Source organism: Oryzias latipes (assembly GCF_053564925.1).
Source record: "Oryzias latipes strain Hd-rR chromosome 1 unlocalized genomic scaffold, Olatipes_Hd-rR_3.1 chr1_Y".
NCBI lineage: Eukaryota > Metazoa > Chordata > Actinopteri > Beloniformes > Adrianichthyidae > Oryzias > Oryzias latipes.
Window position 1 is genome coordinate 9,156,581 of NW_027616335.1, and position 26,782 is coordinate 9,183,362.

General features: G+C 40.0%; 1 protein-coding gene across 2 annotated transcripts in view; it reads right to left on the bottom strand.

Moving 5' to 3' along the window:
- ndst3 (N-deacetylase/N-sulfotransferase (heparan glucosaminyl) 3) overlaps window positions 1-25,557 on the bottom strand; it is a 42,680-nt gene extending 17,123 nt beyond the window's left edge. For both annotated transcript variants that reach the window (XM_020703216.3, XM_004065867.5), the window contains exons 1-6: window positions 25,158-25,557; window positions 22,379-23,657; window positions 11,487-11,574; window positions 10,204-10,358; window positions 7,819-8,004; window positions 851-979 (exon numbers count right to left, since the gene is read on the bottom strand). In XM_020703216.3, coding sequence (XP_020558875.1) covers window positions 851-979; window positions 7,819-8,004; window positions 10,204-10,358; window positions 11,487-11,574; window positions 22,379-23,377 — 1,557 coding nt within the window. In that variant the 5' untranslated portion in view covers window positions 23,378-23,657; window positions 25,158-25,557. The remainder of the gene's footprint in view (window positions 1-850; window positions 980-7,818; window positions 8,005-10,203; window positions 10,359-11,486; window positions 11,575-22,378; window positions 23,658-25,157) is intronic.
- Window positions 25,558-26,782: the final 1,225 nt, after the last annotated feature.

The window sequence follows — 26,782 nt, forward strand, 5'->3', positions numbered from 1 at the left end:
ACTAAGTATGGGAACAAAAGTGATACAGAGAGGAGAATGATAAAGAAAGGCTTCTGCATAAACAAAAGAGTATAGAACGGAAATACATTAAGAAGTAGCTCAGAAACAAGGAGTCGATAATAAAGTTAAATGTCAAGTAAATGAGACAAAAGAAGAAGAAAAAGAAGATATAAAGAGGAGAATAGGCAGAAGAAAGAGCCAGATTGGGTTATTGTACAAAGCTGCACTTTGCTCCGTGATGTTGGCTGAGTTCTGACAGCTCCTCAGGTTCAGCGCTCCCCTTACCTGACACTTCAATACAGCTTACTGTCTGTCTGCGAGCATCCCTGTGTGTGTTTGTGCACATGCAAGTGTGCTGTTTCCAGTCACAGAGAGCCAGAGCAGAAGAGTTTGTTTGTAGACAATTACTGTGAATGTATATGTGAATCACTGTCTTTAACTGAGTCGAGTGTGTGGCCCCAAACACGTGTGCCCATGGACGAGCCTTTTCAACCTCAAAACCTAATCGCGTTGCTCAATTCAGCTTGGAGTGGAGACGAACTGACATGCCGCCGCAGAGGTAAGTTAGAAGGGAGGGGAAATGTGTGTGTTTGTATGTGACAGCAACCCCCTTGTGGTAAGAACTAATTTAAAGAGCGGAGATGAGCAGTGCTCCACCGTGAGACGCTATCCCTGACAGGAAAAGAGACAGACACATGCACAAAAAATAAAAATAAAAAAGGATAGAGATGATATTTCCTTTACAGTGAACTTTAATAATACCTCTCTGAAGTGCCAAAAAATGTGAATCTTCCTCACTCCTTTTATCAGTTAGCTCATGCAAGTGGTTTCTCACAGCTCTCTGACTCACTGGGTTAAGTAGCACAGTGAGAAACAGCTCTCCCCCATGGATGCTCTTGTCCAGTTCTTTCGGTCCACCAGGGTATTCCTTATAGTAGATGGTGTGAGTAAACAGGCCACACGTCTGACGAGGCAGCACCTACAGATACAAACAAAAGGCGAGATGAAGAGCTGTTAATTTGTTTGAATAAACAAAAAGTTCAGCCAAGCAAAGCATGCCGGGAAGGTGCCAACATAGCAGACCTGTGCTGGATACTACATAGGAGTTTTAAAACCAATGCCAGTTTATGAATTCAACGCATTTTCCGCCATGCAGTCAACCATACACAGTGTAGAAGTATCATTAGGAGAAGTAGTCATGGAAAATGGAAAAGTACTTTTGATTTTTTTTTATAAAGTACTCACAGCAATATTTCAGTTTTCAAGCTTAACGTCTTTAGATGAAATCAGTCAGTTTTATGGAAACCCATATTACTCCCACAGGAAACACAGAAGCTTAGTGCTTATATTGCTTTCCACATATGCATCAGTACTCCACAAGACCTGTAAAAACACTTTCTTATGTTAAATCACCAGAGTTTCTCCCTTAAGTGTCATAAGAAAAGCCCCGCGATGCAAGAATTTGAGATTAAACTACAACAGATGGTTGTGTGAGGACGTGAGATTGCTGTTCACTTGAAGCGCAAACAAGAAAGTACAAATATAGCTCACAAAAGTTACTACACCATCAGATAATGGATAAAAAAAGAGATAGAGTTATGGTTAGATGTTTGGTCCACTTTACTTAAATGGTTGAGGATATTCTGGTCGTGTTTTACACCGTATGGCCGAAGTGCAAGCAGTGACGTCTCTTTTACATTTTAGAGGTCCAAGTTCACCATCTGGATTTAAAACAGGCTGACCTGCTGTCACTTAAGCAGAAAATGTCATTATTAAATGTCATTACATGGGCTTTCCCTATAATAATACATTAACATTTAAGAGGTCTAAAAAAACAAAAGAAGAAAATAGGTCCTTAGCCTTTGGAAAATAGATTAGATAAATGTTAAAATGTAAAAATGAAAAAAAGGAAAATGTCATACTAACTAAATCTCCTGTGTGTTGGTAAAAAAAAAGTATATGTAAAATATAAATTGCATTATCTAAAAACTGTCATACAAATATATTTTCAATATTAATCCATCCATCCAGGTGCCCAGCAAAATGCTCCACCACCCACTTCCCCTCTTCAATTTAGGAGTCAAAAATTATCGTTATTGACAAAGATTGAGAAATCCTCAGTAAAAGCTTCTTTAAGCATTAGTAATAGCTTCTCAGCTGCTGTTTTCATATCATTAACAATTAAAAAAAAACAGTAAAACAGTTTGCAATATATAGTTTTGATACTTTCATTTGTAATGGCCTTCCACCCTGCTGGTCGCCAGTTTGTAGTCTAAAATGTATCAAACATTTATATAATTAGCTGCATTTTATATACATTAAATACCAGTACTATTTTCATCTATTTTTAATATTTGCATGCTCAAGTATTTTTACTTTTTTCATTTGTACAGCAGGGTTTGGGAGGATAGTAATTGCATTAGTGCTGTATGTTCAATATACACTATTTTACCAAACGTATTCGCTCACCCATCCAAAAGATTAGAATCAGGTGTCCTAATCACTTGGTCTGGCCACAAGTGTATAAAATCAAGCACTCAGGCATGCAGACTCTTTTTACAAACACATGTGAAAGAACGGGTTACTCTCAGTAGCTCAGTGAAATCCAACGTGGAACTGTCATGGGATGTCACCTGTGCAACAAATGTTGTAGTGAAATTTTCTTACATTTTGGACGATTCCATGCCCCCAACCTTGTGGAAACAATTTGGAGCGGACCCATTCCTCTTCCAACCTTGACTGTGCACCAGTAAGCAAAGGAAGGTCCATAAAGACATGGATGAGTCTTGTGTGGATGAACTTGACTGGCCTGCACAAAGTCCTGACCTGAACCTGACATAACACCTTTGGGATGAATTAGAGGAGAGACAGAGAGCCAGGCCTTCTCCACCAACATCAGTGTATGACTTCACCAATGCGGTTTTGGAAGAATGGTCAAAAATTGCTGAATTCCCACTCCTCAACCTAGTGGACAGGCTTCCCAGAAGAGTTGAAGCAGTAATAGCTGCAAAAAGTGAAATCAATATTGAACTACAGTTCATGTGAGTCAAGGCAGGTGAGCCAATACTTTTGGTAATATAGTGTATATTGCACATTTGAGAATAACAACACAAAATGTAAACTAATCTTGAATTTGTATTTTTTATTTTCTTTTTTTATTTCTTTTATATAGGTTTTGGATTATCTTGCAGTTGTTTGGCTAAAGATTAATTTTTTGACAAGTACCAAATACTCAATAAAGCTTTATGAATACAGTTTACCGTTCAAGCTTTGGTCACGTGCCTCTGCAGCTCTCACAGGTCAAATCCTGCTTTCATTGGAACAAATTGATACAAGTCATCCTGGAATGCTAACTAACAAAGGAAGCTGTGGAAGCAGAGAAGGCTCGTCTGCTCCGTCCTGAATGGTGGCCATGTCTTGTAATCTCAGCCAAGACATCCATCTGCCTTCACTGAAGAAGCCTTTGAGCGCTCTTCAGTCATTGCTGAGATGGTAAAGGCACATTTTCAAAAGAAAAAGATGTAACACTTTTCATGTTTCTGTCAAGGTTTAAATCCATTTTTCAACCGTACCTAATTTTAACAAGTGCTTTCTGTCAAATTGCTGACCAGCAGTTTAAGCAACTAATAAAGTGACACGGCTAACATCCAATGACATGTCTCAAAATATTCTGAGGCTTACTGGATGCACCTTCTGATTAGCTGTTGACAGGAAGTGTGACAGCACACACAACACCAAAAGTGACAGAGATGAACTAAATCCCAAAGCAATGGGCACGTGCATTTATTTTCTGAAAGCAAAAAAGGATACATACCTCTAGATCGGTTTGGTTCCTGATAGTGATACAACTTTAGTTAATTACCCGACACAATAAAAGCCTGCACCAATGTAAGTCTTGTATTTGTACAGAAGATTATCTTCTCTCCTGCTGCAGTGCTATTTCCCCCCTCCTCACTTACACTTGTTTGATGCATGTGGTTACTCGCTGTTTACCAAAGGGGAGGAGCTTATCGTTTTTAAATCCAATCTTGACCGTGATTAGTTTTCCCTCGGAAACAACAACTGCAAAAAAATGACCTAAAGCTAAAAACACTGGTTGCATACTCTGCCTCTTGGTTTTATCAACTGTTGCACCATAGATTACAACAGCCACTTAGGTTTATGTCTAAAATAGAAGTGATGGGTGTTGCAATTATTCAAAAATGTAAACCTGCGTTATTAATAAACATGTAAAAAAAAAAAAAAGCAATATTCCGACAATTGCAAAAAGCACTGTGTGCAAACGCATGTAATTTAATGAAAAGAAGAGAATTGAAAAGAAAGGAAAAGCAGTAAGGAAGAATAACATCTTTATAGTGAATTCCTAGTGGAGCACCTCACTGTGTGAAATAGAGAGTAAAAGCTGGAAGCGCAGATATTGGCTTATCTATAAAACATTGCAGACTCATTCACACACACACACACCAACGCCCACACAGACACACTCAAAAGGGAGTGTGAGAGAAGGCCACCATAGCCACAGACACTCAGCACTATTTCACCAAACCAATTATCCACAGAGCTATAGCTCAAACTGATATAGTGCATTTTAAAAAGAAATACACACGTACACATACAAGTATGTGCAGCGCATACACACACTCACATGGCACAAACCCATATCTCAGTCTGATTTGTTCTGATACTGTGGGCCCAGTGGGTCGCTCTCAATCTGCTGACAGAGACACACAAACACCAATTTTTACCATCTAAAGACAACTTCCTGTCCTCCTCTGTGCAAACGAAGACGGAGCACGCAGCAGGATAGAAAGATTGGAGGATAAAAGTGGACATGAAGCATGCCAAAGGTAGAAAAAACAAAAAGGAAATGTGTGATTGATATGGTCCCAACGTAACATTACTCTGGGTCATAAAGCAGGATCATTTTTCAGAATGAGAGAAAGTGAAATGACACTACGGATAGAGTTCATGCATGCATTTCCACACAAATAGGAAATGGCATCCAAACTTTGGACTAAGATTTTTATTTAAGATCCTCAACTGAATTAACTTATTTTTGGGTTGTTTTTTAATATTTAGTTCTTTCTAAAATTGTATGTTGTGTCCAAATGTCCATATGATGATTGTCTTTGATCCTGGACAACATCCCGCACTGGTGAGTTTCTATTAACGTCCCAAACATACTGTTACATTCATCATTGGCCTAAAAAATTAAGGAAAATAAAGTCAAACCTGCTGTCCTGTCAACATTTTCTGCTTACATGGCTTGAATAGCTGTTCTCCTAAGAGGAAGACAGCTCAGTGCAGCAAAATACAAGAAAACCTACAAGAGCACTAGGGGCACCTAATTTTGCTTCAGACACCTCAGGTCTGGGGAAGCTTTCCAGATGGGATTTTCATTACAGGCATTTTTTTATAGCATTTTCCCGAACATGTAGCTTTCAGTTAGGCAGGCCAGTCTGTCTAGACTGTATTTAGCCTGCAGTGCAGGGTGTTTCCCACAGCCTGCAGACTAGCCCAAAGAAGCACAATCAGCAACTTATATTTGAAGACCCTTCATTTCAATGCAAAGCAAAGAAGCCAGGGAAGCTCAACTCATATAATATGATTTGTATGTGTCTATTATAGGGAAATCTCCTCCCAACTAGACAAAAAAGTAAAAAAAAAGAACATTAAAACCCTGGAATAAACTGTTAAAGAAAAAGGAATCTTACCTTATCTAAGAAATTGTGTTCACTGTTCTCCTTGCAAAGCTACAACATTTGTGTTATCTGCTTATGTCCATTTCAGAGCATCCTAGTTACTGACTTGTTATTTTATTGACTTCAGCAATTCAGTAAAGGTTCTGAATACAGTACAATGAATAAAGTATAATGACACATTACAGCCTGTCAAAAAATGAGTCTGCCTTTGTGCACAGAGGATGTGCGATTGATCGGTTGGCTTTTATGACGCAGCGGCACGACAAAACAGAATAAAAGGCAGACTTCCAGGACTGATTAGAAAATTGATACAGCTGTCTCTTCACATTATTTGCTGGAAAACCAAATATGGCAGAAAAAACATGCACTGATAATTTTGGTGTCAGATGTGATTGGCTCTTTTGTCAGGAAAGAAACCGTTGCGCATGCTGAGGAAGAGCCTGACTGGCAAGTGAATGGAGAGGAGGCGGAGGACAAGAGACCAGGAAAGAGTTGATGACATTTGCTTATGTGAAATGGCTGACAAAAGTTGTGTTCTACCGCTCTCTCAAACTGTGATGGGTGATTATCTATACAAGCGCAAAAGCACAAAAATATCGCTTTTGTGTTTAGCCTTGCGTTCATTCCACAGTATAAATTAAGTGCACCGACAGACACACAAACTCGGAAAAGTTTGCCGCTGTGGCAGCACTGGGAAGGGATTAAATATTGAATTAAATGAGCTGAACGCACCGCGGTGAGAGAAGGTCAAATATGCCACACCCATAAGAATACACAGGGAGGTAACAAACCACCCATAGCATCATTGATTTTCTGTTGTGGATCCGAAAAAACAATCAACACACAATTTACAATCCACCCATGACTTATTTAACTTTTCACTGCAATATAAAAGATGTCTGCAGCAATAAAAGCTCCAAAGACAGAGCTAACTTGAGTTGAGATGGTCCACAAATTTACAAATTTAAATTTTTAATTAATTTAATTTTCATTTTGAAATGTACGTTTGAGCGACCACTTCTGATGTAAAAGATGAATGTAAACACAAGCTTATATGCGCTTCAGGCTTCTTGCATTCTCGCATTCACACGTCACCACGCATGTTTTTAAGTCTGTTTATGGGCTATAAATACATTGCAATTGAATACACGTTGAAAGTTAAACCAGTTGAACTTTGACCAATCAGAGACTGGGATTCGCTAGTGACGTATGGGTGGCATCCTTTTTAATCATTACGTTTTGTCCCCGGCGTGAATTCTATGACACCATGTCATTCATACATCGGAATAGGGTTGTAAAAGAAAAAAGCCTGGAGCAAGATTCGTGAAATTTGCACTGGTTCTACATTTTGCACTAAGTCTCCTCCATATGTAGGTAAATTGGCTTGTACAAGGTAGCGACACTCCAGTGTGAACCATATGCTAAAAGTGCATTCAAGAATGTCTGTTTTGCACCCGGTGTGTACGTAGCATCATTGTTTATGTTTTTTGTTTTTTCATCAGATGGTGCGTGAGTTTTGCATTTGATTCTGGACTTCTGCCCGATGTTGCTCCTTATACACACCTCATTTAGTCAAATGACACATCTGTGCTTCGTCTACTGCGTGTCAGAAATTTTTTTTAAACATGAATGAACACAACTTATACTCAGAAGAAGCATCTGTTGAGAAATTGCTCTATTTGGATTTTGTCAGGAGATGAAAAGAAAATGGGGAAAAATTACAACTTTATTAAAATACTATCATTTCAAATGAGTTGCCAGCTAAAATTGTATATGTATATATATAGACAGTATTTTGCCTATATATATATATATATATATATATATATATATATATATATATATATATATATATATATATATATATATATATATATATATATATATATATATATATATATATATATATATATATATATATATAGTCATTCATGAGTATCCAACATCAAAAAAGTCTCTACAAAAACATGTCAGCTGATCAAAGTGCATTTATGGATGTACATGACTCATGAGAATGGACATATTTATTAGCCTGGTGTGAAGCAGATGCAGCCCTGAAGCTTTTCATAAATAAATGAAAGTTCTTGTGTTTCACAATGGTTGTGCTGGCACTCACCAATATGCTGTTGTGGATGAAGCCTTTGCGGTATCGAGCAGGTTTGAGGTGGGGGTATTCTTCAGTGCTGGTGACCCGGATGTTCCAGACACGCCTCCATGCCTCGTACAGCTGCATGTGCACCGGGTAGACGCCCGAGTGGTGAGGAGCCACGGCGTAACCCATGTCCACTGGGATGTTGTGCTCCTGGATGAGAAGTATTACACAGTTAGTACATGAAGGTTATATTAATAAACAGAAATAATGGCCCAATTACAGATCACACACAAAGGACTTTGTCACACATAAACACAGAGAGCCGCACAGTTGACCTTGCAGTAAAAGCACGTGGTTGGAGTTGTGTTTGTTATGGTGCTGGCCTTGGGGGTCAGAAATTAGAAAAAATACGGGTTCTCATGAAGATGTGTGTGTGTGTGTGTGTGTACGAAATGTGTGCGTGTGAGAGAGAACTGGAGGGTGGATGTTTTCTGGGTGCACTGACAAGACTGATGGTGTTGTCCTTTGGTCTAACACACACCTACTCACATTGTCAAAGCCAAGCATCAATGGTCAGGGGGATGGAGGACTGAGCATGTGCACATGCATTCTACTGAGGTTGGTGATCACACTTTATAGTCCGGCTCACCTTCAACAGCAAGAACCAGCCTCTTTTATGCCACATCATGTGTGTGACACTTTAGGCCAAAGAGGTCAAAGGAATCAGTTTCACGCACACACCAATGTACAACTCACACCCTATGAAACCCATGAGAAGCTTTTAAATTGAAATATGTTTAAACTGCCCATCTGAAATGGGTTATCATGCTAAATAAAAAGGGATGACTTCAGCAAATGACTTCAAAAAGCAGTTGAACACAAACAAACACTTGTCCAGATCAAAACGCATAGTGTAAAAGTGCCCAGAGACAACGAGGCTACAAAAACTACACCAACCCTGAGGCACTGTAATATAATGTTCACACCAGGCATGTGATGCATGTTTTTGAATGCGCGTTTAGCCCATGCTGTTCACGGAGGACAAGCAGGAAGGGGCATCTACCTCCTTTCTATTGCTACTGTTTACTAGCGCATATCCGGCATCTATAGTTAGAAGAGGCTTGGTACAAAATAAAAAAGGGACGCCATCTATACGTCACTACCAAATCCGAGTCCCTGATTGGTCAAAGTTCAACTATTTTAAGAGCCCAAAAACGCATTAATGCAAGAGTCTTGAACGCAAAAGCCAGAAACATGCATTTATGGGCGTTTACATAGACTTTTCATTGGAAGTGGTCGCTTAAACATACATAGCAGCTCACTAGTGGTTTTCTGAGTAGCACATGGTTTTCAGTGGCTAGCAGTCTTTCTTCATAGCGAGGATGCCCAGGTTCAAATCCTAGCCGTAACCTTCCTACGTGGAGTTTACATGTTCTCCTCATGCATGCATGGGTATTTTCCGGGAACTCCGGCTTCCTCCTACAGTCTAAAAACATGTTGCATAGGTTAATTGTTGTCTCCAAAATGTCCTTACATTTGCATAAAAATGTGTGGGCCTGCAACTGACTGATGACCTGTTTAGGGTGTACCCTGCCTTCGTCTGACAGTAAATGGATGGGCTCCAGACCTCTGTGACCCCAAAAAGGATTCAGCAGGTTCTGAAGATAGATGGATAGATGAACATCTTAAAATCTTTGATAAAGCATTCAAACTCTGCATATAATTTCTTTCTGCAAAATACATGTTACCCTACAAAAGTAACTAATTTTTCCACCACCTGACAACCCTTCAGGGGATATTTACATAAGAATTTGGGTAAAGGCCTAAGATGGAATATCAGAAAGACAGGTTTAAACCTTACTAAAAACCACACTAATGGTGTCAACTTGTTCTTTTTGACAAGCGACCACAATAATGCCCTTCACAAATGTCAGGAATCAGAATTAAAAGGACTTTTCTATACATTAATTCCAGATAATGAACACCTCTTTGGAGGATTATCCCTCACCCAACCAGAACAATGTCTACATCTTTGATGTGCTTTACCCATGTTACTGACTGGTGGAAATTGAGAGTTCAGCCCTAAAAAACACACAACCTGGTATCTGGCTTCATATTCCCTCAGAATAAATCTTTTAAATTTTCAAAGATTAAAAAAGCTTTTAAATGAGTATGAAAATTGTTGCTGTTTTACTTTTTTTTTTTTTAATCAAAGCACCATATTGGCTAAAACAGATTGACCTGACAACATTTTTATGGTGTGATGGAGTAAATGACAAGTGTCTGTAGTGACGTGTGTCGCTGGAGGAAACAGTATAATTTAAAGAGACACATTTGAAAAAAAAAAAAGGAGGAAGAAAAACAGACAGTTGCATGAACGATGGATATGTGCCTGCGCATCCATCTCACCAGAGCAAACTCCTTGTTGAGGACCATCTGCTCCAGCAGCGAGGACTCGTTGTGGAAGAGGTGAGGCTGCATGTGGCTCCACATGTGCGGGAACCACCAGAACTCATCCACATACTTGAGCAGCAGATCGTCTCCCTCGTCCTCCTCTGGCGTGCCTGAACGCGTGGGAACACCAGCGTTGACAAGGACGGACGGATGGAGAGGGAAGAACACACAAAACAAATGTTTTCAAACCAACGATCAACCTAACTTTTGCTGGTATAAGGTCAAAAAATAACCTCTTACTAATAAAATAACTGATACCAAGATAGTCAAAAACAAAATGCTTTCGTTGATTTGGATTTTTTTGTCCTTTGTTTTTTGTGTCACACTTATCAACTTCTTTCTATTTCATTCTAAAACCAGATGACTAGTACGGTACAGCCTCTGCCTCACTTAACATCAAATAATATACAGTGCAACCAAATGTAATAATATTAAATATATAACTATATAACTATAAATAATGCTGTCAACATTTATTTTACATCTCTATATAAAAGTAAGCAGTAAAAACCTCAATTATACAAACTAATCTGCTTTTTACCATAAACCACAATGTGGTATGTGAGAATTTGTGGCAGAAATTAGTTGTAGTGCATTTATCTAATTTGACTTTATTCGGCCTTTGAAGGCATCTTTGTTCTTCCTTGCAGCGGTGTAATATTTCATTTCATTTCTGTGGAACCGTAAACCTGGTCGCAAATGTTTGCTGTTTTGTTAGAGTCAGACCGAACAGCCTTGCGATGCTGCAGGAACAGATGAGACTGCAACACTGATGTGGATCGGTGTGTTTCAGCTTGGTGGGTCACGTGATGAGGCATAAGGTACAAAAACAAAACAAAATAATAACTGGAGGTTCATTCTGACTGCAGACTGCTGCTTACATGAGGTTAGTGGAGGTGCAGTGGACCTTGCAGCCATGCAACTGTTGTGTAAAAGCGGTTAATGTTCGCTTATGTATCGATCTTTGGCAACAAAAGACGTCTAATAAAACTGTAAAGATTGTTTTTTTTTTAATTTACATTGAAGCTAACAGATGGATAGCTTGTCCAAATAAAAACAGTCAGACTGCAAAAGCAGAGTGGTGCTTCTAATGCGGTTGAAATTGAGTTTAAAAATAAACAGAAACGTTTGAGGAAAATCCAACAAACTATTAACAAGGGTGGTTTTCATTAGAATTATAGTTACTATACTGAAATTGGCTTTGAGCATTTAAAGATGAAACATGTAAATGAACCCACCTGTGTGGTAGAACTTCCCTGAGAAACCCAGATTAAAAGTGAAGTTAGTGATGTAAGACCGGAGCTGCTTCTGGGTATCAAGGAGAGCCTGGGGACAAAAAAAGCAAGGTTTTTAAAAAACAATCACTTTTTTTCCATCCTTTGGTGTCTCACACTGTCTCCCATTGACCATTTCTCCTTCTGTCTGGTTAGTTTATTTCACTGATGCTTCATTCATACTTCTATTCACACTCTGGTCATTGTTCCAGTGTTTTCCATGACTTAGACAAAAGCTGTGAAGGGCGCACTCCAAAATCTGAAAGGAATATCAAGTGATGTGTCACTCTCTGTGCAGCAGGTTTTTTAAAGCTAAACCAACAGGAAGAATGAATTAAGCTCAGATAAAACTTTCACTTTAATGGTTTTGATCTTTTCCAAATGTTTCTGACTTTCAAATAACAGGAAAATGTAGAAAAACAACACATATTTTTATCTTATTTCATTCTTCTAAACTGCACCGTTGGAATCAAAATGCATCCTTCAGATCTGTCAACATTTAAAAAATACACATATATATATATTAGGCCTGCACAATATACCGCAAATTTATCGTTATCGCAATATCCAGCTCTGCAATATGCATATCGCAAAAGACGGCGAATATCGCAATAAATCGCAAACCCAAAATGTGTTAAAACAATCTTCTAGCAGCTTGAAGCATTTAACGAATCAAATAAATCCCTTTATGCTTTGACCAATCAGATGGACGCCTTCCCATTGTTGACCAATCAGATGGAGGCCTATTATGTTAACCCTGGTCCTGAAGAGCCACAACCCTGCCTGTTTTCCAGCTCTCCTTAACCAGCTTGCTGTTGATTGGCTGACTCAAGTGATTTCACATCCTGATTGACTGAACACACCTGATTTTGGTTATCATTATCGAGCAGTCTAGGGAGAATTGGAAAACAGACAGGGTTGAGGCTCTTGAGGACCAGGGTTAGCCACCCTGACGTTTGTCCCCCATGTCGATGAGGGTCATTTGGAGTATAATTTTTAAACTGTTGCAATGAAATGGGAATGATGTTTTTGTTTATTTTTCTATTTGTTTATTTACCGCAAATTTATCGTTATCGCAATATTGATCACTAATATCGCATATCGCAAGTTTTCCTCATATCGTGCAGCCCTAATATATATATATATATATATATGTATTTGATGATAAATTTCACTAGATATGACGCAAAATCATGTCACATCAGATCAAATACTAAAGGCCTGTTCTAACCGGGACGAATTTCGCCGGCGATTTTCGCCGACGTTTAACGCCTCGTGACTAAACAAAGGGCACCAACGAGAGTGTGCACACCGACGCGAAAAAACGCCACACGTTAAAGCGTCAAAAAAAAAAAAAACGCCTCGGGTTCGTTTTTTTTTCGACGCGTGGCGTCGAAATCTACTCGACCAATGAGAATGGCGCTTTTGCTCACGTGTCTGGAGCTTCTGAAGTTACAGTAAAACACAACCTGGGGGCGCTCAAACACAAAACTGCCTTGCTGAGCACACATACCAGCGAAGAAGATAGACGCCAAGTAGCGTCTACACACAGCCGCGAAGCAATAATGACGGACATTCAAAAATATCCCCGAACCAAGCACCAGTTGGAGCTACTGGTGCTTGAAATATTCATGTTTTCTTTGTTTGATTCTGACAAGCGTGTAAATACTTGCTCTCTTCTTCTGAGTGAAAAGCGACTTTAAGAAGCGTAAAGTTGCGCAGCGCCACCTTGTGTACAGGAGTATTTCTGTTTTACATTAAGCGCCATCTAATGTCAGGGAATGAAATTGCATGTTCACTCCACTCATCGTCAGCGAAAATCGCCTGGGTGTGAACACAAAAAACGTGGCGAAAAACGCTGGCGAATAACGCCTGGCGAATATTCGTCCCGGTGTGTACGGGCCTTAAGACTTAACTAAATTTTGTACCACTTAGCAAATCATCATCCAGTGTGTTCCTGTTAAATACACAGATTTAGGCAGATTCTAAATTTAGGCAAAATTCTATAGAAGTTTTGAAGTGTGTGGTACGTAAGGAAATGAGGTCCTGGTTTATTTGATGACTTAACTCATCTTTTTTATAGAATATAAGAGGAATTATGAGAAGTAAATGACAAGCAAATCTATATTGTTGTAGACCTTCATATATAATTATGGCCTAAATGCCATCTAAATTCCCAGTATCTTAACATTTTTATAAGAATATGGATTAACAACTGTAGATTCTTGTTTTCAGAGTCTCTGTTTGTCTCAAAAGGGATTTGAATATTGATGGGTAATTTATCATTTTTTTAAGTTTACTTCAGAGGTCACTTTATCCCCTCATAGTGATTCCTGCTAAAATCACACTGTTATGTCTTGTTTTTTTTATATATATTTTTTTTTCAGTTTTGTCAGTGCACAACTCCAGCCGTAGATTTTTTTTTTTGTCGCCTCAATCTCTGGTTTCAATGCTGCCATCAGGATTTTCTTCACTTATTTAATGACTTCATTAGTTTGCTGGCCTTTAAACAAAGACTCGGTAATGAGTGTCAACTAAAGAGAGTTGAACACACCATGCACGCACACACACACCGACAGTAACGCAAGTTAATGAAGGTCAGTGCATTACTGGCCTCCAGAGGGTGGACTAATAACACCCACACCCACCCCTATGTGCACAGAAACAATCTTTCCATCCATTTCATGGTTTCCTCCATTCATCCCTAACATCACCTGGTGAAACCCGTGGATCCCAGTCCCCTCAGCTCTCTACAGTTTCGTCCTACTGCTCCGGTTCTCCGTCTTCTTGCCAAGAACCTGAAGATTCCTCTCTGCCCTGCCGCCCCTACCCAACCCCAGCCCTACCGCATTTGTCTTCCACACTTCCCACCCACCTCTGAACCTCTCTCCTTCGCTTGCTCCAAGAAAATGTCACATTCTCAGGAGACAAGGCAGTATTAATTTGAAAAGAAGGCTGAAGCAGCAACGAGGAAAGATCGCTCCCACCGCCCCTCTACGACTCTATACCCTTGCAAATTCTTTGACCATGTCCCCCTGCTATTGCTGCACTTCTGCAAATATTTTTTTTATCAACCAAGTTGTGAATTTTCTCTCAAAAATGTGTTCAGCTGGGTCTTTGTTCCCTGTGTCACGCCCCAACAACAACTCGGTTTCACTGCTTTTAATCGATCCCCAGAAACCCTGCTTTATTTATGACAGCTGAGCAGCTGGAGCCACAGCAAAAGATTGGTTGCTGGAGCTCCTGCTCTTTCCTTCTCACCATCTCAATTGAATGTTAGTCTCCCAAAATACCAAATATACAGACACATGCTTGGAGTGTCTTCATTAGCCTTAATCTAATGGTGCAGAAGATGGCTGGCTGCTGACAGATGTGCACAATTCCCTAATCTGATCCCCTGTCTCCTCTACTATGACATCTTCTATGTCTTACAGGCGTGCAAACACACAGCCAAATGTTGGGACACAAAGACTTAAGAATTCAATCAAGTTTGCAGCTGGGTGTTTTGCATTATAACTTAATAAACACTTCATGATGCAATTGGCTGAAATGTAATATTAAAGTATGTGCTGGCATACTTAAGAATTAGTGGAGGTGAGTGTCCAAGTGTGCAGAGTATTAGTTCAAACATCTCATTTGTATTCCGCTGACAAACATTTATAACGCAGATCTGCAGAGCCACACAGGAAATGTTTGTGTTGTATCGGCGGAAATCAGAACCACTAACAGCAAGAATGGCTGCGTTTGTATTTATTTTTCTTTGTTTTGTTTTTCTTAACTGTGACATTCAGCTATTCACATTTTTGACTTGTCAACGTTGTGTTTATTTTATTTTTTTGCACAGTAATATCATTTTGAGTAGAGAATTGTGGCTAAGATTGAAGATGTTTTTAATTTGATTGCACTAACAAGCTGAGTTGATGACAACGTATAAAACTACCCAATAAAAAAGGGATTATGGATCTCCTTGAAAAGGACAAAAAGAATGTGTTTGTCTGAACAAAAAGAGTTTTGCTCTGCGGTCAATTTAGCAATAATTCACATTGGTGGAGTAAAAGAAAAATATTTATGCAAAAATATGCAAGTACACAATAAGTAATGATAAAAAGTTTATTAAAAAAAAGGTCACCAGTCAATTTTTACTTGTTAAAGTCTCACTTCGATCATCTTTTCATCCTTTGTAAAAGCATTCCGAGTAGTCTTTAAATTATGATTACAGTGTTCCCTCGCTATGTTGACCTTTTGCAATCTTGCTGTTTTGCAGAATATTTTCAGCAAGAACTTTGCATGCTTTATTTGTATTTTTTTATTTTTTAACAGCACATTGTGTTCTGTGTCTTGATTGGCTATTGATCTTGTCAATCACTCTCTTTTGTGCAGTGTCTTCTGTACAGAGATGTGGCATGTGCAGCTGGCCACATTAACGTAAATCTTCAGTGTGATCAGAGAGTCTAAACAAGAGAGACTAGTGTGAAAATGGATCATAACAAGGAAACACCGTAACGTGTTTCGTTTTTAGTCAAATAAAAAAAAAACAAAGCTGTGCCTTTTTTTTTATATAGTTTCTACATAGCGACCGGAGTTCATTAGAAATCTGCCTACTATTGGCTCTCTCGCTAGCTTACAGCTCTTCACAACACCAACCCAACCATAGCGGTGCAACAAATATGGCGAGCAATATCGGACCTATCCAGCCGTATTGTTTTAACCCAAATGCCAGCTTGGATGAGGAAAATTAATACATACATGGATCTATTTGTCGGCAAGTGGATGCATCAGAATGGAGCGTAGCAAGGAGTTTGCGTTTTTTGATCTGCTCCTGATTCACAATGATTTGTATAGAGAAATAGTCAGAAATATAATTTGGAGTCTTTGAACCTTCTATTGCAGAGAAAATTGGTTTTTCGTCAAGATGCAAAGCTGCTTTTCCTCGCATCAGAATCGGCTGATTGATTGCGTAAAAGGTTGAAGAGTTACAGTAGTCTAAAGAGTGTCAACACTGGAACTTAGGCACTGGTGTTTCAAAAGCTGCATTTTTATATCGTCCTTTCCTTAAATTCCTTAGAAATTTGACTACAAAATGATGACCAGAAGGGAACTTTGAAGACACTAAGGCCAGTAGATGAAAGACAAATATGTCAGACGAAACAACTCTCCCCTAGGTAAATTACCAGTCTGTAAGTCGGTTCTAACAGGGCTTGGAAGTTTCATCCTGATTTTTATCTGAAGGCTGTAATGCAGTTTGGGAGAAAAACTCTAAGCAATGAGGTCGAGAGGATACCTGGACTCAAAGCAGAGAAGGATTTTTGAAATCGGCCATTAAAGCTACTAATAGGAGGGAAGCGGAAGAAGGCGGGACTGCGGAAGGCGATCCACAGAAAAACTGAGGCAAAGCAAAAGCATCCTTGGATTAACATTTCACTGGCACAGAGCGCCCACCTTTCATCCACTTCCAATGGCAGAGACGATGGACGATTGTTTTGTGGTGCATTTTCTTGCATGTGTGCGGTAAGCCCTTGAAGAGATGGCAGATAGATGTTGGGGTTCAAACAGATGGGAGACAGGCATCTGGACAGCTGACATTCCCTGCCTTTCAAAAACCCTTTATGCCAACCACCTCTTCACCATATCCCCATTCTGTCATCTTGCACTTTTTTTTCATTCCCCCGCTATCCTTTTTTTTAAGCTTCAAGCTTGACTGCAAGATGTAAAATAATAAAAGTAATTATAAAAGTGGGATTTTACGCATCAACAGATTAGACAGTGAGAATCAGAGGGGAGGGCACGAAAAAAATTGCAGTCGTTAATGGGGTTTAATTCCTGAGTAAAAGCAAGCCGTCGCTTTCGTCTCTTGTGAACGCTTCCCGCCATTGTGTGTGTATCTGTGCATGAGATGTAAACGCTGGACCAGCACAATTTTAACTGGGTCAGGCATCTCTAATTGATGACCAGAAAGAGCGCTTAACCAGTTAATGTTGACGTCTTCCCGTTCACTTGCTTCTCCTGCCTGCATATCACTTCCAGTCTCCCTTGTCAGATTCAAGTCAGTGTAGCTTTTCATATGTGAGCATTTTACAAATTCATCTATTCACTTGCATTTATGTGAGGCACTTGGGAGAGCTTTGGCATTGCTACCCTTACGCTAAATTCTACTTGGCAGGCCCGCATGGATTTTAAGTTTCAGTGATTGCTGTGACTGCAAAACCCACCTCATTGTGTGGAGGAAAATTCATGGCACACAGCCACACTCGCAGGGTTTCCTTTCAGTTTTGGGGGGGGTGAGTTGAAAAAAAACCTGTTATTTAAAGACCCACTCTTATTACTATTTTTTTGTGTGTTTTTAGTATGTTCTTGTGGCATTTTTCTGATGATAGATTTCTACTTGTTGTAAATCAGGAGCCAACAAAAAAAATGCCGTTGTAAAAAGTTTGTAGCTGTTACGTAGGCGCTACAATCGCACAAGCTCTTTGCTCTGCTCCATTCTGATGCATCCTCTTGCAAACAAATAGATCCATGTACGTCTTTTTTTTCCTTTTTTGAGCTGGCATCTTGCTCAAAACTGTACGGTTAGATAGCGCCAATATTGCTCGCTGTTATTGTTGCATTTGTAATGTTTGGTTGAGGTTGTGAGGGGATGTAAGCTGGTGGGAGAAATTGTAAACAGATGAAGGATGGGAAGTGGGGGCAGGGTTGCTCTGCGCCTACAGTCCGGCCCACAACTTGGAGGAGAATTTCTATGTCCTAGAAAATGAGGTTTTTACTTTACACTTTTTACACTTTTAATAAAGTAAAACATTTCTAGTTATGTATTTTTTTTAATTGGTAAGATTAATGAGAAGCAGATTTGCCAACTGTCATGCTTTTCTGGGTTAAAAAGTGTGTAAATCCAACACTATCAATATGAAATGATCATCAGCACACAAATTACAGGAAGGCCTCTGTGCTACTTGTAGCAAACTACTCAAATCAATCTCATTCTTTTCACATTTGCCGTTCTCTCTTCTGATTCCTAAATCTTCCATCCAGTGTTTACGCCTTTCTTCATTACTTATGTAATAGCGTTTGGCAATGAGGCAAACCGATATGGAGAGTTAGAGCTTAGTTTGATTGATTTAATTAGTTCTAAAGATTAACTCTAAATAGAGCTGCACAATAAATGAAAGGCTGCTAAGCTGAAATCCTTCAAAGAAATTGGAACGACATTTATTTGGTGTAATACCGTTTTTGTTTAGTTTTTGGGTTAGATAAAACCACAGGAACACTGGAGCCATGGCATTTTGATGGCCATCCTTTGCTATCATTCCAGCTGTTCTAACAATGTGTGCTTGAATTCAATGTAAAAAATACAATTAAATGGAGGATAAGTAACAAACTTTCTGTTTATTGCTACAGGCCAAAAAAGAACTGCTGCATATTAGACCACAAGGAAGTTATAATTACTTCAGCTGCTAAATTATACCAAGTAAAATGGCAAAAACTGTTAATTTTCACAAGGGGTGAGATATGGACAGTCCAGACCATGGGAAAATTGGGGAAAATGTAGGACACTTCATCAGCAGGATGACAGTCTCCACTGCACATGAGGAAGGTGTAGAACACAAAAAGTTTTGAGTTGTTATTAGCTGTGTAAATCACTGAGCCTGCTTGCCTTTACCGACTGCAACCTTATGTATCCTAACGAGAGAGGAGCAGAACTCAGCTTCTGGATCTTTGTTGCAGCCTGCGTGTTTGCATGCATGTGTTGTCTAAACTTAGATTACACCTCTGCAGAAAACACCTTTGGGAGGAAAACAGCGGGAACGAGTTGAGAGAGAGATTTGGAGAGGAATACAAACAGGCCGGAGATAGCGATCAATGACTCAAGTGAGGAGGGAGAGAGGAGGAAGCCGAGTGGAGGAGAGAAAAGGAGGTGATAAAGAGGAATCCAAAGACGAAGATTTGACACCCCGCTAACGACCACTCTGAGAACAGAGGAGAAACCTATGCGAATGAAATTTCAAAAAGAGAAGAAGAAAAAAAGTGCAGGCACAAGTATCACCGATGGGGGTTTTTGACTGGCATCATCCCTCATTTTGAGAAATGTCATCTGTGGGGTGCCTCCCTGTGAATCATTTTAATAGAGGATATACAGCTGTGTGGGTGAGTGTGCTCGCAGACAGAGGGGGGTGTAGGTATTGTTTGTCACCAGATGAACTCGTGGGGTGAGACTAATGAAGAGTGCAGGGAGAAGGAGGGTGGCATTTTAATTGGACCCTCTCTTTTCTGTCTCTGCCTCCTCTTATAGGGAGTCGCAGGAGATTGAATCGTATCTTGGCAGAGGTAAGAGAAGACTTCTAATGTATTATTATAGCGCGCTCAATCACCAGCTGTTGAGCCCCCCAGTTTTACATTGACACGTTTCTTTGGCACATCTGTTATCTTTACTGTTAAAATTTTTCAACACAGGTTGACCTATTTTGTGATCTTACATTTATTTTTAATTGGTGTAATAATTAATTTGTTTACTGTTTCCCATCTCAATTTTTTTCTTTTTTTTAATAGAGTAGGATTAATTCTTCACAGAAATGCAGCTGCAGGGGTCTTACACATTAGATAAGTATCACTTTCACAGCAGGAGGACACAAGATAATATTATCACTTTAATGAAAGCAAATTTAGGGAATTTAATAGGGCTGCTTGAAAAGCTTCTTTAATTACGTTCCATTTTGCTGATGGGGAGCAGATATTCGTTTGGGATATGAAATATGAAAAATTAGGAATACTTTATTACATAAAGACTGAAATATTGTAAAAAATTAACAACTTATCAATATTTCTGTTTTTGTAGATTTATTTTTTTAAAGATAGAGTAAAATGCCAACAAACTCCCTATTTAAAACCAAAATGCAATATATGAAGAAACATTTAAGCATGTTTCTCTGTAAATTATAGTAAGTTAAGGTGGACTTTGATTATTTAGAAATTAAAAAAAGAGATTTTTGAAAGTTATTATTGTTTAACAGGAAAAGATGGACGCAAAAAAAGGCCCTCAAGCAAAATCTCTTCAAAGAAGAATAAGGATTTTTGTCAAATAAAAATCCTCCTTATTTTGGGTTTCTTTCATCCTGTCTGTCAAACTAAACCCTCGCCCACTTCAACTGATCTCTGCAGGTTTATAGGTTTCACTTTACACCAAAACCAAATATTGTCGCATGCTGATGTCGGCGAGCAAACATCTTGCTTTCATGGTTACATTTAAAAGACGAGAAATAAAGAGCAAAACAAAAAAACAAATTCCACAATGGTGACACATCATTCAGCTGTTCTTCTCACCCAGAGCTACATGTGCTGTATATTTGACTTGTGGTCGTCTAATATGAGTCATCTCTTCAACAGCTTTCAGCACCAGAAGGAGAAGACTTTCATTTTTTAGTCCTTCTGCAAACTGATAGGATTTTGTTCCTCTAACCTATCAGATATAAAGAATAAATACAAAATCCTGAATAAATAATTTTTTCACTGAGTATTTAATTTATTATGGCTGATTGACTCCCAGATCAAGCCTCAATCAATCAACTCAACCTAGAGCTACATATCTATCAAATAAACACTTCTACTCTCCCTTTCCTCATCACCAATTTTTCTCTGCAAATTAGGCAACGACCGCCCCTGAGGCATTACACCCCACTCTTCTCATCTCTTAAATGTTCTCTCCTTCCTTTCTTGACTGCCAAACTCGCCTTAGATGAAGAAGATCAGTTTCAAATGTCATTGTTCCTTCCTTTTCCTGACCCTCTCCAAGTCCGTCTCTTCAATCTCATCCCTTCTGTTATGGAACTGGTTCATCCTCATGTATATTTATGGTACAAAGCTGAAGAGTCAGGCAGACTTAAAATGAAAACTCCAACTGGAGAGCTCTTGTGTGCTCATTTTGTGAATGCGTACGTGCACTGTGATGTGTGGCTGCGCTGAGGAAATGTGCACCCTTTTAAGATATAACTTTTTTTTTTATTCTTAGGTGTGAAGTTTCTCCTAATGTCACCACCCGCAGTGTGAAACCCTTTTTATTCCTTCCATTTTTCCTGTTTCAACCCCCAGCAGTGAACATGAGGCTCTTCTTTTTCTTCATGCTTCACGGGACAGGTGAATGTAAAAGACACATTTTAGTTCAAGAGAGAAAATCTTTCTTTTCTTCGTTTTAAGGATACTTTTTGGCCACTTTGCCCCACTCCATTCCCAGCAACATGATCATGTTTATTTCCCTCTTATAAATACGAGATTTCTCTCACAAGTTTTCATTTTGTGTGCGTGCAAATGTTGTACTTTTGTATGTAAACAGGAGTGCAGAGGCACATCTGCCTACATCTGTGTGCTTGTGCTTCTAAAAGTATGTTGAAACAACAGCACTCTTTAGAGGCAGGCGGCAGGGCTGACTCTCCTTTAGTTTCCCTAAGAGCAGAAACGTGGGAAAAGAGGAACGCGCGCCATTCATCTTTTCACTGCCTCTTCAATACCTCTCTTTCTTGCTCTTACCCCTCCTCTTCCCCTCTTTCACACATCTTTGTTCACTTAAATGGCTGCTTCTTGCTAGACCTCCATTCTGAAATGCCCTTCAGTCTTACCCCCCCCCCCCAACACATAGTCACTTGGTGTGAACACAAAGAGGGATTAGACTTGTGCATATGAGCACACATACAAGGATTCTTGATTCACAAATCTCAAACGTTTTCCAAAAGTGAGCCAAATTCTTTCGTCTGATCACAAATCAGTCAAAAGTTGAATTTGTGTGTAAAAGTATCTGGAGTGTAATTCAAACTTTAAAAAACAAATCATTTTGTTACTTTGTGTCAAACTTTTTGCGTACTTGTGCCAAATACCTTTACATCCTTGGCGTTCATGCGTGTCCCCTCTTTGCCGACGAAAATGTCGTCAATATCCACCAGCATGTGGCGATCCAGACCCAAAGTAAGCTTCCTGTCTGTGAGGTAGGAAATGGCATCCACCAGGATGAGTCTGTGGAGCCAGTAGCCCAATCCCTGTCCAAACATCACTCGTCTCACCCCGTCATAAAGCCCCAGGTCCTGTACCACAGTAGCCTGAAGGCCGAGACTGAAACCTGGTCCTGGATTATCTCCACTGCCTGCCCCTGCTCCCTCCTTAGCCCGTGCGTGCAGCACAGCCTGGTATGAAGAGTGATTAGAAGAGAATGAAGTCCAGTCCTCTCCAGGTAAGGCTCCTCGATCTGTACCAGGTTTGGTCATGTGGAGGAGAGGCGAGCTAGATACTACGCAACAGTCCCAAAGTGCCTGGTTGGTCCTGAGCATCAACGGCAGGCCCCGGAGTTTGAGGACAGACGGAGAGTTCTCAGTGGAACGATAGAAGCCTATTATGCCGACTCTGTACTCAGTACAATATTGATGCAACAGCTGCCTGTTCCATGTATCTGCATGTGCATACTTTAACAGGTTCTCATAAATGATGAGAGAATATCTGCCGCGGCCATTTTCTGTCAGCGGTGGAAGGTCGCCCTTTCCTGAGACAATCTCCATGCGGAACTGAAAATGGGCTGATTCTAGTATTGCGACAATGTCCTGACCCAACTGAGAGTACTGTGACTCCACCAGCACCAGCACCACCGGGTCGGTGTGGACATGTATGTGAGGGGGGTTTGGGGGATACGGGTATGGCAGGTTCCGGTATGGAGACATAGACAGAGACCGGGAGCAGGCGGGCTCAACAGACTGTCCTAGTTGCATGGAAGGGGAAGAGTTTGCAAAGAGAAAGTAGGCAGAAAGGAGAAGGGACAGGAGGCAGCAGGAGGCGAGTAAGAACAGAAGCCTGCGCAAATGCCGACGGAACCGCACGGCCACTGTCATCGCGGGACTGGGGAAATACTGAGCGTCAGAGGAATTGATGTCTCTTTTATTTTGCAGGTGTCTAGAGGTTTTTAAAACCTCCCCGAGAGATTGTCTATTTGTGGGAGGCAGGATCAAATCCACTCAGGGCCATATCATGTCACCATGGCAGGTAAGGAGGGGAGCAGCGCCGGATCTCAGGGAAGAAAGGTCTTTAGCAGAGGAAATGCTGTGGAGGTGGTCTCCTTCAAACCCTCACGGAGGAATCACACGCACAGACGGAGCAGGCGATGATTAATATCTGCGGAAAACGGGAACAAGGAGAAAAGAAGAAAGAGTGAGTTGGTTGGGGAAGGTTGAATAGTATGCATGAGTTTTGTGTGCGCTTGCGAGGGAGCATGTACCCAGGTTTTGCAGCCCTGGGGAATGTAAGGGCACAGCTGGTAACTACAGAGCTGATTGAAAACAACTCGCATCCATAGGGCTTAGCCAATCTCTGACACATGCACACACTCGTGCACACACAGACGAAATGACATCCCAGTTAAAACACAGCACAAAAGTCAATCCTTCCAAACAAACAACAGCTGGTTGTGTGTTAATATGGCAGTGTGGAGAGGTGGATGGAGCTCGACTAATCAGTCCTGCAAAGCCACCCTGGGAATTCCTCTAATAGTGCCAAACTCTGAGCACCTCTGTCCTATTTCTGAACCTAATCATCTGAAATACCACAAAATTAGAGTTGGAATCCCTCTGCCTAGTGCACTAATCTGAGAGGAGTCCATGACTGTAAAGAGGAAATGAAGTGCAAGAATATGAGACATAGAGAAAAGGAGAAGAGAAGAATATAATGCAATGAATAATAGAAACAGACCCCAAAAAATATGAGGATTAGCATCTCAATATAAGATAAAAGATCCAGGAGAATCTCTTCTTCATCCCCCACTTCTTTTTCCGTAGTTTGTTTTTCTGTAACTCTCTTCTTCTGTCAAGTTTGAATATCAATGGACTTCTCTCCCCATCTAGCTTTCCTTATTCCCTGCCTTTAGTGAACACAGAGAGAAGGTCATGGAGGAGGAGTTCATTCATATATATATATATATATATATATATATATATATATATATATATATATATATATATATATATATATATATATATACACACACACACATATATATATATGCGCACACACACACACACACACACATATATATATATATATATATATATATATGTGTGTGTGTGTGTGTGTGTGTATACAGATGTGATTAGAGAGTGAAGGAGAGGAGAAAATGACCTCTATTACAAAGCGATAAGGGAAGATGAACCACTGACACAGACAACGTTCAAACTTTCAAAGCCTGACATGCTCTCTGATCTGGAGGTGTTTCATTCAGAACTGATGGCGGGAAGTCTTAAAGATGTGTGAAGCCGGTCCAACCTGTTAATCCGCTTCAATACTATAGAGGCCAAAAGGGGGCGCTGATCCTGGATCATCACAGACACTTGACGGGAAAGTTTTAGCCCTTCATGTCAACAACAATAATAGTTTATTTTTATTTTATTTGTTTAAGAAAACTGAATAAATGAAGTTATTTTGACTTATAATAATTGTTCGCAGAGTTTATTTTTCTTAACCAATCTGAACTAATTATTTTTGAAGTTAGTATAATGAGAGACATTGTAGTTTGCTTGTCTATTCAATCTGTCATTTAACCAAAACTCCTAGATAAAAATACTGTAAGATTATGAAGAAGTTTGGTAAATGACAAACTTATTAACAGCGGTTCCAGCTTACCTGTAACCCGGGTTGAGGCGCTGCCTGACCGGCCGTGGTGAGGCGGCAGCGTTTCGGGACTGATGCCACAGATGCGCGAACGTCCAGAGCTGTGGTCTCGGTGGTGCACTCCTGAATGTGGAGGATACTGAGGCGCTGTGCCATCTCCCACTCCACTCTCTACGGGAGCAACAGCAGCGGCGGCGGCTGTGGAGAATCCTCCACTCCTCTTCCCTCTGTCATCCCTCCTCCTTTCTTCTTCCCCTCGTCTCCCCGCTATCTTTCCCGAATCCGGGAATGGCCACTTATTCCCTGATGGCAGTTTGTTATCGCAGAGATTAGGCAGCCTTATGACCGGAGAACTCCGATCCACCGGGCTGCCCGTTAAAGACTGAGAGGCGCGCGTAAACGCTGCGCTTTAAGAGCGCCTACACAAGTGGAGGCGATCGAGGGAGACTGGGGAGGGGGGCTGGAGCGAGAGAAGGGGAGGGGGATTGGCTTGATTGACGCAAACAGTCTTTTTTTTCGCGCATCAGCTATCACGAGTAAAAAGCTCACGGCCCGTTAGTCCTGGTGCTGGATGCGCGTGTGTCGCGCAGACATGCACCGTTGAAGGCGCGCCTTGATGCTTCTTTAAGTTGTATTACAAAAAAATCAAATGAGAGGGGAAAAGGTGTAACGGGAAGAGAATCAGCTTTAACGCATTATAAATTGGAAGAATAAGGAAAATAATTTTGGAGGATTTTTTTTTGGCCCACGTGAGTCCTGCTCCAACGCGCGGCAGCTTGCCAGTCATCCCGTTTTAATTTGATTAGGTGTTCCTTTTCTTTGCAAGTTCATCCATCTCTCTAACCTATTTGCACTGACACACTCTCACTCACACAAGCCTCAGTGGAGCTGGTGGGCCCCTCATTCACATTATAATGGCCCTACAATGGAGCTTATTTAGTGTGCACGCGCAAAAGTGCACGGGATTTTAGAGCAAGACACGGGTGTGGGGGGAAATGGATGAACTTAAAGACTACAGAGCTCCTGCAGGGAACTCAGTAATTAGAAATATGGAACTGATTGTCACCTGCAGGGAAAAATAAATAAAGATTAATGTGTGGAAAATATTATTTCCAGGTATAGTAAACTATATGAAATAAAATTAAAAATTGGAAAAAAATATTTATTCTTTTCTTCTTATCACTTTAAAATCATTTTCTAATGGCATGCTGTACTTGAAGGTTTATTAAGATGTTTTGCTGCTTATCCATTTTCCGTTAGTGTCATTAAGTGTTAAGGCTATGAAACAACATATTTTTAGACACCTTTTACTGTAAATTTTCAATGTTATTTTAAAATCCACACACAAAGAATCTAAAAGATCTACAGTTTATTTTTTAAAAAGTTTGCACATCTTTAATGTAGAGTGATTATTATTGTCTAAAATGAGACAAAAGTATCTTGGATGTGTTTTGTTTGTTTTTTGTTTTGTTTTGGTTTATTTCAACGTCACGACAGTTTAAATGACAGGGTAAAAAATCATTCACACACAAAACATTTTTGAAAATAAAACACCAATTTAAGTTCAGATTTGTTTTTCAAAGTTATTTTCTCAATGTAGGGAAATCAACTGAATAAGGATTTAATATTTGTATTAA